The sequence below is a fragment of the Halichoerus grypus genome, chromosome 8 (assembly GCF_964656455.1).
Source record: "Halichoerus grypus chromosome 8, mHalGry1.hap1.1, whole genome shotgun sequence".
Taxonomy (NCBI): domain Eukaryota; kingdom Metazoa; phylum Chordata; class Mammalia; order Carnivora; family Phocidae; genus Halichoerus; species Halichoerus grypus.
This window is the reverse complement of record NC_135719.1, coordinates 40,092,405-40,106,063: the sequence shown is the minus strand read 5'-3', so window position 1 is coordinate 40,106,063 and position 13,659 is coordinate 40,092,405. Positions and strand designations below refer to the sequence as shown.

General features: G+C 56.5%; 1 protein-coding gene across 1 annotated transcript; it reads left to right on the top strand.

Moving 5' to 3' along the window:
• Positions 1–8,524: 8,524 nt before the first annotated feature.
• CIMAP1C (ciliary microtubule associated protein 1C) lies at positions 8,525–11,735 on the top strand. Its single transcript, XM_036090027.2, has 4 exons — positions 8,525–8,645; positions 9,465–9,575; positions 10,507–10,620; positions 11,240–11,735. The coding sequence occupies exons 1-4, from the start codon at positions 8,525–8,527 to the stop codon at positions 11,719–11,721; spliced, it is 828 nt and encodes a 275-aa protein (XP_035945920.2). The 3' UTR covers positions 11,722–11,735.
• The last annotated feature ends 1,924 nt before the right edge of the window (positions 11,736–13,659 follow it).

Here is a 13,659-nt window from a genome sequence, read left to right as displayed (position 1 = left end):
CTTGTCCCTGTCCCCACCCCCCAGTCAGCAAGGCACCTGGTCCTTGTTAGGGGTTAATTACTGGCCAAGTGTGGGCCTAGGGTTGGGGGCGCTGCTGGGAACACTGTGTTTGGAGGAAAAGAGCTTTCTTTTTAGGAATGAAAACAGAAGAGGTGCCTTCTGCTTCTTGAAGAATCAAAAACTTGGGTGAAGATTTCTACCCACCCCATCGCCCTCCCCTCCCTTCTCCTCCTTCCCTCTTCTCATCTGCTCTCTCTCCCCAATCCCTGCCGCCCCCCCCCACCCCCACCCCATGCAGATTTACCCACCACTACCAGGAGCCGTTTGTCTGTGGAGCCTCCGGACAGAGTTCCCGCCCACAGCCCGCAGCCCGCAGCCCGCAGCCGAGGTTCAAGTCAGGACCAGCTCGCAGCGCCCCTCTGCCTGCTGCCACCCAGGGAGAGAGACAGGGGCCCAGGCAAATAGTGGCAACCAGCGCAGCAGTCGTAACCTGCGCTTGCTTCTCTGCTGGGGCTTCGCAGTTACAGAACCCGCACCTGGTCTCTTGACAACCCTGGGAATTGTGCGTGATGGGGGCTAGCCTTCCCTTTGCACTGATGAGAACACTGAGGCCCCAGTGGGCACGGGCGCTTGGGGCTCCGGCATACGCAGGTTGGCCTTTGTCCAGCCGGTACCCAGGGCCGGAACCCGGGTCGCGCTGAGTGACGTCATGCCAGCAGACTGGCAGAAAGTTGAGGCCCCATGTGGCCTTGGAGCTGCTCCCTGACCACCTCCTACTGTCTCAAGAGCAAAGGTTGTTGGACCTGGCAGTGTCTGCTCCCCGGCCTCCTCAGCATGCCCGCCTGGGTCCCCGAAGGCCGGGTCCCGAGCAGAGCGGACCAGGGCCTCCCTGGCATCCTCCCTGGCTCAGGCCTTCTCCCTCTGCCTTCCAACCTTTGCCATGAAGTCCTCTGGCTTGGGCTGGCCAGCTGCCCTTGGTGGCCATCCCTGACTGCCCCTGCCTCCGGGGCCATATCTCACCCTCCTCCAGGAAGCCCTCCCAGTCCTTCCTGCTTTTCCACGGACTCCCTGGAATAATGATCCCTGAATACTCCTGTGCCTCCCAGGGCAAGCCTAGCCAGGTCAGGAGGTGGGACACAATGTCTCCCCTGCCCCTCGACTAACTCCTTCTCAGCAAGGCATGGGGATAGCACTCGGAGCAGGGTTGAGGGAAACTCAGAATACACTTGAAGGATGAAGAAGGATTCAGAGTGTTCTGAAGCTTCAGGGACCTGTGGTTTGTGCTGCCTCAGTTTCTCTAAGTGATCGGCTTCTGTGAGAACAAGACAACAGCAAACCCAGCATCACCCGCTTGCCTGCCCCCAGAGTTCAGCTACGATGCTGGCCAGGCACGCCTGGTCCCTCTTACCCTCCACGCTTCCTGGACTCAGTGCCGGCTCTGGCAGCAGCTACGGCTTGGTCCTGCCCCTGGCCAACGCCGGGCCCTCTGGGTGCCTCTGTGTTTTGCACTCTGACCACATGGGCTCCACCCAGGGAACCCGTGGCCAAAGCCAGCTTGCTGGTAAATGGTGGGTGCTTCTGCCCAAGATGGGGTGCTGTCTGCATTGGGGTGTACTCTAGCTGCCCAGGTCCTGCCCTTAGGGAATTGGCCTTCTGCCGTGAGGGACACAGAACCCAGGCCGCTACTGTGCAAGGGTCACAGGTTTTTGGCCCCAGTTCCATGGCCCTGTAGTCTCATGGCCAGGGGCTCCCAGGCCTGGGCTTCCAACCAGCAGCCTCTGCTAGGAGTGGTCTTGCTTCTGTTCCTGGCTGGAGGTGTCTGTGGGGCTCCTGTAAGTGCAGGCAGCCAGGCCTAGGAGGGGCGGAGGCAGCCATTCCCAACAATTACACAATTCGGGAGCCGAAAAGTTGTGTTTGCTGTCCCCAGGAGCCAGCCCTGGATGGGAGGCTAGTGGTGGGGCTTGGCGCTGATTGGGAGTGGGAGCAGGCTCTGTGCCACGCCCAAGCTGGATCGGGGAGACAGGGCTGAGGGGTGGTGTAGGACCCCCTCAGTCTCTGGTCCCCGGGACAGGCCACACCATGTCCACAAAAGCCTGTGGCTTCAGTGGCTATGGGCAGCTGGCCGCAGCTGACGCCCCTGGGGTTGTGCTGTTTCTAAATGCTGGTTCATCCTATTAACCCTCCTGTGCCCTGCAGTAGACCTGGCTGCCTGCAGAGAGCGCGTCTGGGAGGGGGATGAAGAGTTCCTGTTCGGATGGAAAATTTGTGAACATACGTGCTCAGAGTCTGGCCTTTGGGGGCTAGGGCAGGGCTCCTGAAAGAGGGAGGAGAAGTACCTGCTCAGGATGGAAACGAGGCTTGTGACGGGCGTTAGGAGATGTGGGTCTGAGCTGGCAGCTGGGCAGGGCGGTGGAAAGACTGTCGGGTTAGGAGCCAGAGCTCCGGTTCTGCCAAGCCTCTCCTGTGTGGCTTCAGGCGAGTCCCTTCAGGTCTCTGCGCCTCTTCTCTCACCTGTAAATTGTAGAACCACCATGGTGTCTGATGAGGTTTTCCGACAGAGGGGCTGGAGGGGCAGTGCCTGGTGGTTATGATGATGACAATTGTTGATGCCAGGGTCCTGCCCTCTGCATGACTCCCAGGAGTCCCTTGAAGGAAAGGCAAGACTGACACCCAAGAGACATCCGGAGGGAGCTTGCAGGGTGTCTTCAGCTTGTGTGGGGCTCAGTGCGTGCGCCACCTTACACGAGAACAGACAGCTTGGAGTTCAGCCTCTTCGGGCCCCATTGGCTTGTTGTCCTGCTGTAGTGAAAAACCTGCGGTAGCCAGCCTCCAAGATGGCCCTCCACGGTCCCCACCTTCTGGCATTCAACCCCCCTTTAGCCACCTCCCACACGGAACAGGGCTGGGCTGTGAGGCCACTAAGAACTGCGGCGGTGACTGAGTGGGACCTCCAAGGCGAGGTCATAAAAGATATGGCAGCTTCCGGGGTGCCTGGGTGGCTCAGTCAGTTCAGCGTCTGCCTTCGGCTCAGGTCATGATCCCAGGGTCCTGGGATCGAGCCCCACATCGGGCTCCCTGCTCCGCGGGAAGCCTGCTTCTCCCTCTCCCACTCCCCCTGCTTGTGTTCCCTCTCCTGCTGTGTCTCTCTCTGACAAATAAATAAAATCTTTAAAAGCTACGGCAGCTTTTGACTGCTTGCTTTGGGGCAAGCCGGCCACCATGCCTGAGGGGCCCCTGGAGGCCCTATAAGAGAGAAACTGAGGCCTCCTGCCCACAGCCAGCCCCAGCTCACCGCTCATCTTGGAAGTGGGTCTGCCAGCACCCGTCAAAGCTTCAGATGACCTCGGCCCTCACTGACCTCTCGACTACTGTCTCTTGAGAGACTGGGAGCCCACACTGTCCCGCTGAGCTGCTTGTGAACTCTCGACCCATAGAAACTATGTGCGATAGTAAAGGTTTATTGCTATGTTAAGCTCTTAGGTTTGGGGGATAATTTGTTATGCAGCAGCAGATAACTGATGCAAATCTGGGCAAGTGTAAGTGATAGTCCAGAGAGCCTGGCTGGGACTCTGAAAGTAGGACTCTGCTCCCGCGAAGAGAGACCTTTCCTTGATCAATCAATGAATCGACTCATTTATTCATTCAACAAATCTTTTTTTTTTTAAGATTTATTTATTTATTTTAGAGAGAGAGCAAGAGAGAGAGCAAATGGGAGGAGGGGCAGAGGGAGAGAGAGACAAGCAGACGCCCTGCTGAGTGCGGAACCCGATGCGGGGCTCGATTCCAGGACCCTGAGATCATGACCTGAACTGAAATCAAGAGCTGGACACTTCACTGACTGGGCCACCCAGGAGCCCCTCAACAAATACTTCTTAAGTACTTACCGTATACGTCAGGCGCTATGCTGGGCACTGGGGACACAAGACTCAATGGCAGGGGCCTGCCTGGGGGAGCTCACAGGCTCCCCACAGTGATGCAGTGCCTGTTGGATATGGAGATGGGAGGACAAGGGAGATGTCCGTGACAAGCCCAGTTTTCCAGTCTGGGCACACGGATGGCTGGTGGCGTCGTTCATTGAGATAAATGGGGGACAGGCGACATCTCAGGAGAGAAGTTTTGGGTATGTTGATTTTGAGGTGTTTGTGAGAAATCCAGTGACACTGTGTGGGCCGTCGGGTATGAGGGCTGAAAGCCCCTGGGAAGGCCCCGCCAGAGCCACGTCTGTTTGGGAACCACGGCAGTACAGACATTGGGACTGAAGCACAGAGAGGGCAGGCCGCCCAGGCAAGAGGAGGGGTGGGGTAAAATGACAGAAGGCCCAGGACTGAACCCTGAGACACTAACGGGTTTTCTTTCAACTTTTTGTTTTGACATAATTTCAGACTTACAGAAAAGCAGTGAGGCCATTACAAATATTTCCCACATACTCTTCACCTAGATTTCCCAAATGTTAATATTTTATCAGATCTTAAATTCTTTTCTATGTATATACATATTTTTTCCTGAGCTAATCCAGAGTGAGCTGCAGACATGGCTCTCCTTCATCCTTATACACTCCAGTGGCTCTTTCTTTTTTTTTTAAGATTTTATTTATTTATTTGAGAGTGACAGTGAGAGAGAGCACAAGCAGGAGAGAGGAGCAAGCTCCCTGCTAAGCAGGGAACCCGATATGGGGCTCGATTCCAGGACCTGAGATCATGACCCGAGCAGAAAGGCAGAGGCTGAACCGACTGAGCCACCCAGGCGCCCCATCTGGTAGCTCTTTCCTAAGAACAAGGACCTTCTCTTTCATAACCAGACAGCAATGATCAAAATCAGGAAGTTAACATTGCTACCCTATTTTTAACCAGCTACAGACCTTCGTTCTGTTTTGCTAATTTCCCCAGTAATATCCTTGATAGCAAAGGAGAATCCCAGTTGCTGTATTGCGTTGAGTTGTCCTCCCTCTCGATTTCTATTGATCTGGGAAAGTTCTTTCCTTAAGTGTTTCTTTGTCTTTCATGACATTGCCCTTTTCAGCAAGTACAGACCAGTTTTTGGTGAAGTGAATCTTGATTTGAGTTTATGTGGCTTCTTTATAATTGGGCTCGGGTCACGCATCTGTGGCCGGAACAGCCCAGAAGTGATGCTGTGCTCTCTCAGTGCATCCTCTTGGAGGTATACCGCGTTTCTCTGGCCCACTGTTGGTGATGTTAATTTACATCACTTGGTTGAGGTGATGCCTGCCAGGATCCTCCCTGTAAAGTTACTGTTTTCCCCTTTGCAATGAATAAACTTAAGCCAACGTTGAAAGGTCAGGTTGAGGAGGAAGAGCCAGGAGGAAAGCTTGTGAAGGGCAGTGGGGACATGGGAACAAGACCAAAACAGCTGGGAGCTGGGAAGAGGCGCCGAAGGAAGGGAGTGGTCGGTTATTGGGTCCGGGGCAGGCGGGAGGCCAGTCCGGCCGGGGTGAAGTGTCCCCTGGCTGCAGCTTCCCCAGGCAGGTCGTCATCTAGGGGGAGCGATGGCCTGAAGCCAGCCTGCAGAGAATAGAGACAACAGGGAAAACGCTTCTCAGGGGAGGTTGGTCTGGATGGGGCAGAGAGATACAGGCCCTGGAGGCGACGTGTGCGTGTGTGTGTGTGTGTGTGTGTGTTGGGGGGGTCAAGTAGATGGTTTCTAATACATGGAAGGGACGTAGGGTATGGAGAGCGTGAGGGGAGGGGACCATGTGAAAGGTCAACCATCTTTGATTAGGCAGAGGGAATGGAAGAAGGTGTTGGTGGGTCCTCCTGGGCTGCAGGAGGCAGTGGGAGCCGGGGGTCCCGATGGTGTGGTGGGGCGGGTTTGGGTCAGAGTCCTGTCTGCTGGCCTGTTTCCACTGTTGGGAAGGAGGGGGTGCAGGGGGCTGACAGGACATGCAGAGGGGAATGAGCCACGCTGGAAACGACCTCTGGGGAGAGGGCGAGAGCAAGCTGACCAGCGTGGACATGGACAGTTGGCGGCATGGTGACAAGTCCAGGGTTCGGAGGCCGTGATACTAATCCCAACAGCTTTTCACTGCCTGGTGCAGGCAGACAAGTCGGACCTGGGGACTCAGCAGCCGGACAAAGAGGGCAGTGAAAGCAGGAGGGGACCGAGGGAGCGGGAGAAGGAGCGCAGTGAGCGATGGGGTCTCGGCGCTAGCAGGCGATTTGTGCATCCAGACTAGCAGAGTGACAGAATGTCAGCCGAGGTGGTGTTCCAAAGGGCGGCATAAGGTCAGTGCCGTGGGCCGTGGTGAGCAGCTCAGGATGTGCTGGGGAGAGGGGGCTGTGAGGGAGTGGAGGGGAGGTACTTGGAGAGGCGGAGGTACTTGGAGAGGAGGAGGTCTGGGAACTGGGAGGCCGAGGGACGGGTGGTCCCCGGGAAAGCCTCAGTCCCCCGGGTGATGGCAGGGGCGGGGCGGGTGGGGAAGAAGGTCATGAGCCAGGGCCGCCAGGTTTATGAGTCAGGACAGATGGCCACCCTGAGCAGATGAGGGGGGCACCCTGGACGCTGAAGCCCTTGAGGGGTGGTACTTTTTAAAGGGAGGGGACACTGCCCCCGGGTGAGTACCAAGGAGACCAGGGATCTGCTCCACCTTGGACTCTGAGGGGCAGGAGTGTGAGAGACAGAACAAGGAGCTTTGGAGAGGACCAAGGCTGTCTCCAGGGGTGAGCTAGGTTTCTGTTAAAGCTGGAAAGAAGGGAGCATTTGGAGCAGAAGTAGGGTGGCTTGTGATGGGCTGGGGTGTAGGGTGGCTCAGCTGCCCCCAGAGAGCCAGGCACACAGGCGACAGACAGGAGCAGTCCGGGGGCCGGGGGGGGGGGGCGTATTGTAGACAGGCTCCCTAGGTCTGAAATACTTGGAAACTCCACCCCGCCTGCCGCCCCAGATCAGGAAGGTAGAGGTCTCAGCCCCACATCTGGCCCCTGTCAGCATGAGGGCACCATCAGGGCTTGGGCCCAGCAGGCCCGCAGCTTCCTCCAGGAAAAGCTGACAAGGATGGGGGTGAGGAGGCGGCACTGCCCGTGGCCCAAGGCCAGTTGAGGCCAGGCCAATCCTAGCCTCGTGCAGCCCTCTCTCTCCAGAAATCAGAGGAATCAGAGGCTTGGCGGCCCCCTGGGTGATGTGAGGGACAAAGGGGGGTGTCTGCGGCCACTGGGTGGGACGCTGCCCTCTGTTCTGAGCCATTCAGTCCTGCAAGGGCTTCTGGAGTGCCCAGCACGTCTGGCCTGTCTGCTCCGAGTCCTCATCTGCCTGCTGGCTGGAATGAGCTCAGAGCGGGGTTTGGTTTCCATTAGATCAGAGGCTGTGAGCCAAAGAGAGCCCTGGGTTTGTGTCCTGGTTCTGTCTCTGCTACTGATATAATGGGAGACTTTGGGTCAGTCCTTGCCCCTTTGGGGGACTCAGTTTCTTTATTTATGTACCAGGGCTGTGACAGACACCCTCTCTAAAGCCAGGAGTCATTTGTTCCCAAGACAGAAACCCCTCTTAGCTGGTTTGGATCAAATCCCCAGTCTGAGCTATGAACTGGTGGGTGCAGGCAGGCCCTAGGGCCCCAAAACCTCCTGGGTTTTAGGGGGTGAAGGCGTCCCCAGCATTTCCTCTGCCCTGGGGCTCATCAATCAATCATTTGGCAGTTGGGTGTCTTCTCTACCCCTCAATGTTCCCTCTCACACTGCCCCTACCCCAGGGGGTACTCTGGACCACAGGCACAGGAAGTGCCTTGCTTCTTAAGGCTTCAATGCCATCCCTCCATCCTCCTTATTTGCTCCCCATTCCCTGCCTGAAATGCCAGCAGCAGGCAAGCAAGCATTCCCTGAGCTAGACATGGATCTCTAAAGACACTGTGCCCTGGGATAGGAGTCTGGGAAGCTATCAGACAGTTACACCTTAGTGTGAAATAATCGGTTTGATCATTTTCCAAGGGGAAACAGACAGAAGGGAGGGCGTGTCCAGAACCTGGGGGGATAGATGGGAGGGGCAGGGGATAGAGGGCCACCCCAGGGGACTTTCCAGGCTGCGGGAACATTTCCCCCAGGATCCACCCACACTTCCCATTCCTTTCTCTGACTTCAGGGCACCCACCAGTAGAGAAGAGCTGGCTCTGTCACTCCCCCTCTCCCTTTTCCTTCCTTGACTCGGGGTTCTGGGCACCCTCAGGCCATGTAGCCTGGTTGGGAGTAGGGGGCGGTGGGGCCTAGTTTTCAGGGTTCTATAGCTGAGCTGCCATGGTAACTGGGGGAAATAAACACTCCGAGTTTCACGGCCCAAGTTCTGCGGTGATGTCATCCCTAGCTCTAGCCTGCTAGGTCCTGTGGCTGGCTGCACCCCAGGCGGCCTCAGCTGCTCAAGCCAGAGGATTGACTTCCTTCCCAACCCCCAAGCAGCTTCTCGAGTTGGGGAAAGAGTGGACACAGGGGCTTGAGCAGGGGCATCTGGAACAGGCTCCACACAGGCCTAGCCCCTCGCGCACCACTTGGATCTCTCAGTAGCTATTGCCCCCTCCTGGGCCCCAGCCATGAAACTGCCCAAGGGGGCCAGGAACTCTGTGTTCAATGGGCAGGGCCCAGAGGAGAAAGTTCAGGTGCCCTCATGGCGGGAGGTAAAGCAGACCCCTGTGATCATGGCAATGATCAAAGGTGAGAGCAGGCCCCTGTCCTGAGCTTGGATTCCTCTCTCTACAGGGCTGCGGAAGGTGCCCCAGCCTTCCAGCCCTGCCTCCCGCAAAGCTCTTGAGGATTCTCCTCCAAGCCCACAGAAGATCTGCACCTTCAAGCTGAACCCCAGAGGCAGCATTAGCTGCTGGGACGTTTCATGGGGGTAGGAGTGGAAGGGAGCATGGTGTATGATTTTCCAGTTTTGGAAAAAAGCTAGGGATTCGAAGGAGGTTTTAGCCCACCCTTAGCTTTCCTCACTTCCCTTGAATCTTACCCTCCACTGAAAGCAGACAAACTAATTCTTACTACATTGTTAATGACTGATTGTTGGTCTATGTGGGAGGTGGTTTAGTATGTGATTATATGATTGCAGTCTCTTGGCTGATTGTCTCAGAATTTTCACATTACCAGGCTTGTGTGACTTTGAGCAAACTGATATTTCTAAGTCTCATTTTTCTCATCTGTAAGATGGGAAACACAATAGTATCAATTTTATGGAGTTGTTGGGAGGCTTAGCTGAAATAATCCGTGTTAATACTTAGTGTAGTGCTTGGTGCAGAATAAGTTCTTGGTTAATTGTAACTATTATCTTTCATATTACCTGTTGCCTGTCTAAGACAGATTGCATTTTATCTGGGAACATTGTCTTTCCCCCAAAGGAAGCTCGATGGTGGGATTTGCGGCAGTGTGACGTCAGCAGAAGCAAAGATCCCAATGTTCTCATGGCACACTGCGTTCGGGGCTTGCCCTGCCTCTGATTCCATGTGCCGAGGCTGAGGGCTGCCCTGTCCATCCTCGCAGGTCCCGGCCCAGCCAAGTACCTCCGGCCATCTTGCACCGGCTACTTCCAGCACGACATCTCCGTGTTCCAGGAGCCAGCCTATACTCTGCACACCAGACACTCGGAGAAGCGTGAGTGCTCGTCACGCCCGTCATCCCCTCGGGCTCAGGATTACTATTGTTGGATGTTTGGGGTGGCAGTGAGAAGTAGGGAGCCATTACCTGTAGCCACGGGACCCTGGGAACCCAGGCCTGCCCTGCAGAGGACACCCAGGTGGCTCACTGGGTCCTGAAGGAAGCCAGCAGGGATGCCCAGGTGACCCACACCTCCAAAGGCCGCCCTGTGGGGAGCTCCCAGCTGGACCTCCTGCGGGAGCTCTGAAGGGTGGCTGGGGCTGTCCAGTGGGCAGGGGAGTCTCCTCTGTCTCGTCTTGGGCCAGGTCCCCTCAGCTCTGGCTGCTGTGGGTTCACTTGTCACAGAAGTTGGGCAGAAATAGCTGGGGAGGGGGGACTCTGGTGGGAATGGTGGCCCCCCAAGCTTCGCAGTTGGCTTAGAACCCCCTGGAAGGGCAAGAGCAGAAAGCCGCAGAAGAACTCTGGCTGCTGGTCAAGGCCAGCGAGAGGAGAGGGTGGGCAGGGGTGTCGAGCAGTATCTCTGGGGCTCTGAGATCGAGAGGCCTGCTGGGTCCCTCCCTGGCGTGACATGGCCTCCTCAGCAGGGGAACCGCCTGTCCAGGGCTGGACCCCGTCTTAGTACTAACAATAGCCACTGTGCCTATTATTACCCCTTGGCACCAATCCCCGATGGGAGCTGACCAAGCTGCTACACAGCTGTTATTTTATCTGCTTCTCTGAGCAAGTTCTCAAGACTGGTAGGTCATGCATTAAAAGCCCCATTTTGCAGACGAGGAAATCAAGGGTCGGGAAACACCCAAGAGCCCAAGGAATCAGATGCGAGCCCTCACTTCTCTACTGGGCAGAGGGGATCTTCACCTGGTGGCAGGCCAGGCTCACCCTAGGGCGTCCTCTGGGGCTGACTGGGCCTCTCTGTGGCTGCCTGCAGGGGTCATGGACGTTTGCAGCCCTGGGCCTTGCTATTTCTTGGATCCCAAAATAACCCGGTTTGGAATGTCCAGCTGCCCACAGGTTCCCATGGAGGAACGCATCTCTAACCTGCGTAAGATGGGACGGGAGAGGGGTGTGGGGGTTGGGAGGATGGGGAGCGGGGGTCCACCCTTAGGACCTGAGCAGGGACAAAGGGTCATGACTCCCCTTTGCCAGGTGTGTCTTTGGATCCTGGCATCTCCCTGCAAGCTTATATCAAGACACTGATGTCACCATGTCGGTGTCACAATACTTAGGTCTTGAAGCCAATGTTATGCATGTGTGGCAGCAGGCAAGGTTATGATAAAAATGTCATGGGGGCTCACGGTGCATCAGGGATATTGCCATGCTAATGAGCTCACAGACTGTAGTGATTTCAGGATGTTTTCTGGGTGCTGTCACGGGGATATCAGGATGCCGACATCCCAAGGGTGACGTTCTGATGACACTTGTGATTTTTATCTTATGATAACAGTGTCAATCCTGATGTCACTGTGACCTAAGTCCCTCCCCCTGCCCATAGCCCTGTGCAGGGGTGGTGATGCCCCTGCCCGACGACAAAGTGGTTATAGTAACATCAATCAGGCTCACCAAGACCTCTTACCTCTCTACCTGGACCCATCAGTTGGACACCAGGAGACGTGGCCTGGCTCCCACCCTGAGACCCTTCCCCTCCATTTATCCACTTTCAGGCCTGAGCCCCAACCCAGCCCCCTGCCATTACTACTTGGAGAAGACCCACCCACCTGGGGAACGCAGGGCTCCCCAGTGTGCTTTTGGCTACCGGTGCCCGTACAGAGTGATGGACCCCAATCCAGCCCCCAACCAGTATCAGCTGCCACTCTTGCTGGGGCCCAGCAACCCTGTCAGCCAAGCGACTCCTTGCTATAGTTTCGCCTCGGGGCACAAGAACTGGTTCTACAAGGAGAATGTGGCAGGAGGCCCTGGGCCCGCCGTGCATGCCCGGCCTGAGCCCTCCGTTTACCAGAACCGCAGCCCCGTCTACAACATGGCCAAGCGATTCGCCTACCCGATGGACCACACACCTCGGCCTGGCCCAGGCTCGCACGACGTCCAGCAGGTCACAGTGCACAAGCCCCGCCCACCTGCTTTCACCATGGGCATCAAGCACTCACCCCACCTGTGCCCACTGGTCATCGACATTCCCGACTAAGCCCCTCCTGGGGCACTCACCCCCCCCCCCACGGAAGTTATTTTTCTATACTGAACTGAGCAATTTACCAAGGTTTCAAGTAGTAGGGCTGGGGCCTCATGTGTCTAGCGCACAGAAGGCATTAGATAAATATTTTCACTTATTTAGTTTTTTGTTTTGGAAACATGGTTGCTTCCTTTGGGGCCTGCCCTGGGTGAGGGGCTGGGATCCTGGGAGGCATTGTAGGGGTCCCTATCTGGAAGAAGGTCTGTCCCGGCTCAGCAGGGGAGACAGCCAGGAGCCCTGGGCAGAGACTCTGGCCAGCTATGTTCTAGTCTGAACTCTGCCACTAACGTGCAATGTGGCCTTGTGCAGCTCCTGTCCTCTGGGCCCCTCAGGGCTGCCCTTGGGACAGTGAGGGGGGAAGCGTAGGCCTGGAGCATGTCCAAGTTCCCTCCAGCTCCACAACGGTGTGACTGTGGTCCCTGACAGGGGTCAGCATGTGCGAGGGGCAGGGCAGAGGAGGGAGGGGCCGTCTGGTCAGGGACGGGGGTCCAGGGGGTTTTTCCTGGCAGAAGGACACAAGAGGACAAGTGGAGATGGTGTGTAGCGGGGGGTACTCTTGGTGTCTGTAAAGATGAGAGCAAAGACAGGCACATGGGACCGAAGTGCGCAGGACAGGACCCTGGGGCAAGCTCTGAGGGCAGGAGCCTGGGCTGCAGCAGGTTGGCCAATAAGAGGACCAGGTCGTGGGCCACTGGAGGGCACTCAGGCTTTGTCCTCAGCGTGATAGGGCTAGTTAAGATGTGTGATTTTCAGGATTCTTTGGGCAGTGAGAGAAGGTTGGACAGAATGGGCAGAGCCTGGAGGCCGCAGTCAGCCTAGGAGGAGGAGGCAAAGGAGGCCAAGCAGACTGCTGAGAGAAGGGACTGCTTGCCGCATGTTGTCTTTGGAGAGCTGCTTGTCTGTCCCCCGACTCAGCAACCTCGCCCTGGCCCTGCAGTGCGGGTTAGAGGAGGAGAGGAGGAGCCCCCCACTAGCCAGGAGGGGGCAGTGTTGCCTTACTCATGAGCCCAGGCCTGGCGCACCTGCCCCACCCCACCCCTTCCAGCTCTGCCGCTTTGGGGGAGGTAGGTGCCCGCTCTCCTGCGGGTCTCTGTGGAGGCTGGGGCCGAGTTGGAGCAATATTCAGGTTTTAATTGAAAATGAAAGTTGAACTGAAGACCTAACTTCGGATAGAATCAGAGAATATCTTTGGAATATTAAAACAACAGTCACAAAAAGGGACTTGTAGGAAAGCCCACTGGGATCATACCTGACTCTGGGCCCCGAAATCCCCTGCCCCCTCCCCCACCGCGCTAGCCCCCAGGCCTGGGGTATATGTCTGTCCTGTCCTCCCCACTCCTCAGCGAGGCTGGTCTGGGCAGGCTCGAGAGAGAGCCAGTGAGCTTGGGGACCCATCTGTCTTGCAGCAGATTAGAAAGATGTCATTTTGCCGACAATGCCATTTATCACGGTGGCTGCAAAAATTAGGGATGCTTGGCCGAGAGTACTGGGTCGGGGTGGGGGCTGGCGGGTGGCAGCACCTACTGCTGTCCTGTGTCGCCGGGTCAGGGAAGCTATAGGCCAGCCTCTGAATCGTGTTTTTTGGATTTAGTGCCTATCCCATTCCAAGGCCCTCCGTTGGAAAAATGAGGAAACTAAGGCCCAGAGCCAGGGAAATAATGAATGGCCTGTCTCTAAATAAAGATCTAGGCTCAGTGTGTGACCCGCTCAGTGTGCAGCTAGGTTGGGGTCAGTCTGTGACTAGAGTCAGGGCTCAGTCTGGGACAGACCCTCAGCTTGACAGGCTCCAGCTGCCGCCAGATATGGGTAGGGACTGGGTATTAGCCCCAAAGCTAGAACTAACCCTTGGTTTGTGATCCCAAGGGAAGGAGAGGAGGCTGGAGGACTCAGAAT

Coding starts and splice junctions, on each gene's coding strand:
- CIMAP1C (XM_036090027.2), top strand. CDS start 8,525: ATGAAACTGCCCAAGGGGGCCAGGAACTCTGTGTTCAATGGGCAGGGC. Junction 8,646..9,464: donor GATCATGGCAATGATCAAAG/GTGAGAGCAGGC, acceptor CCATCCTCGCAG/GTCCCGGCCCAGCCAAGTAC. Junction 9,576..10,506: donor CACCAGACACTCGGAGAAGC/GTGAGTGCTCGT, acceptor GGCTGCCTGCAG/GGGTCATGGACGTTTGCAGC.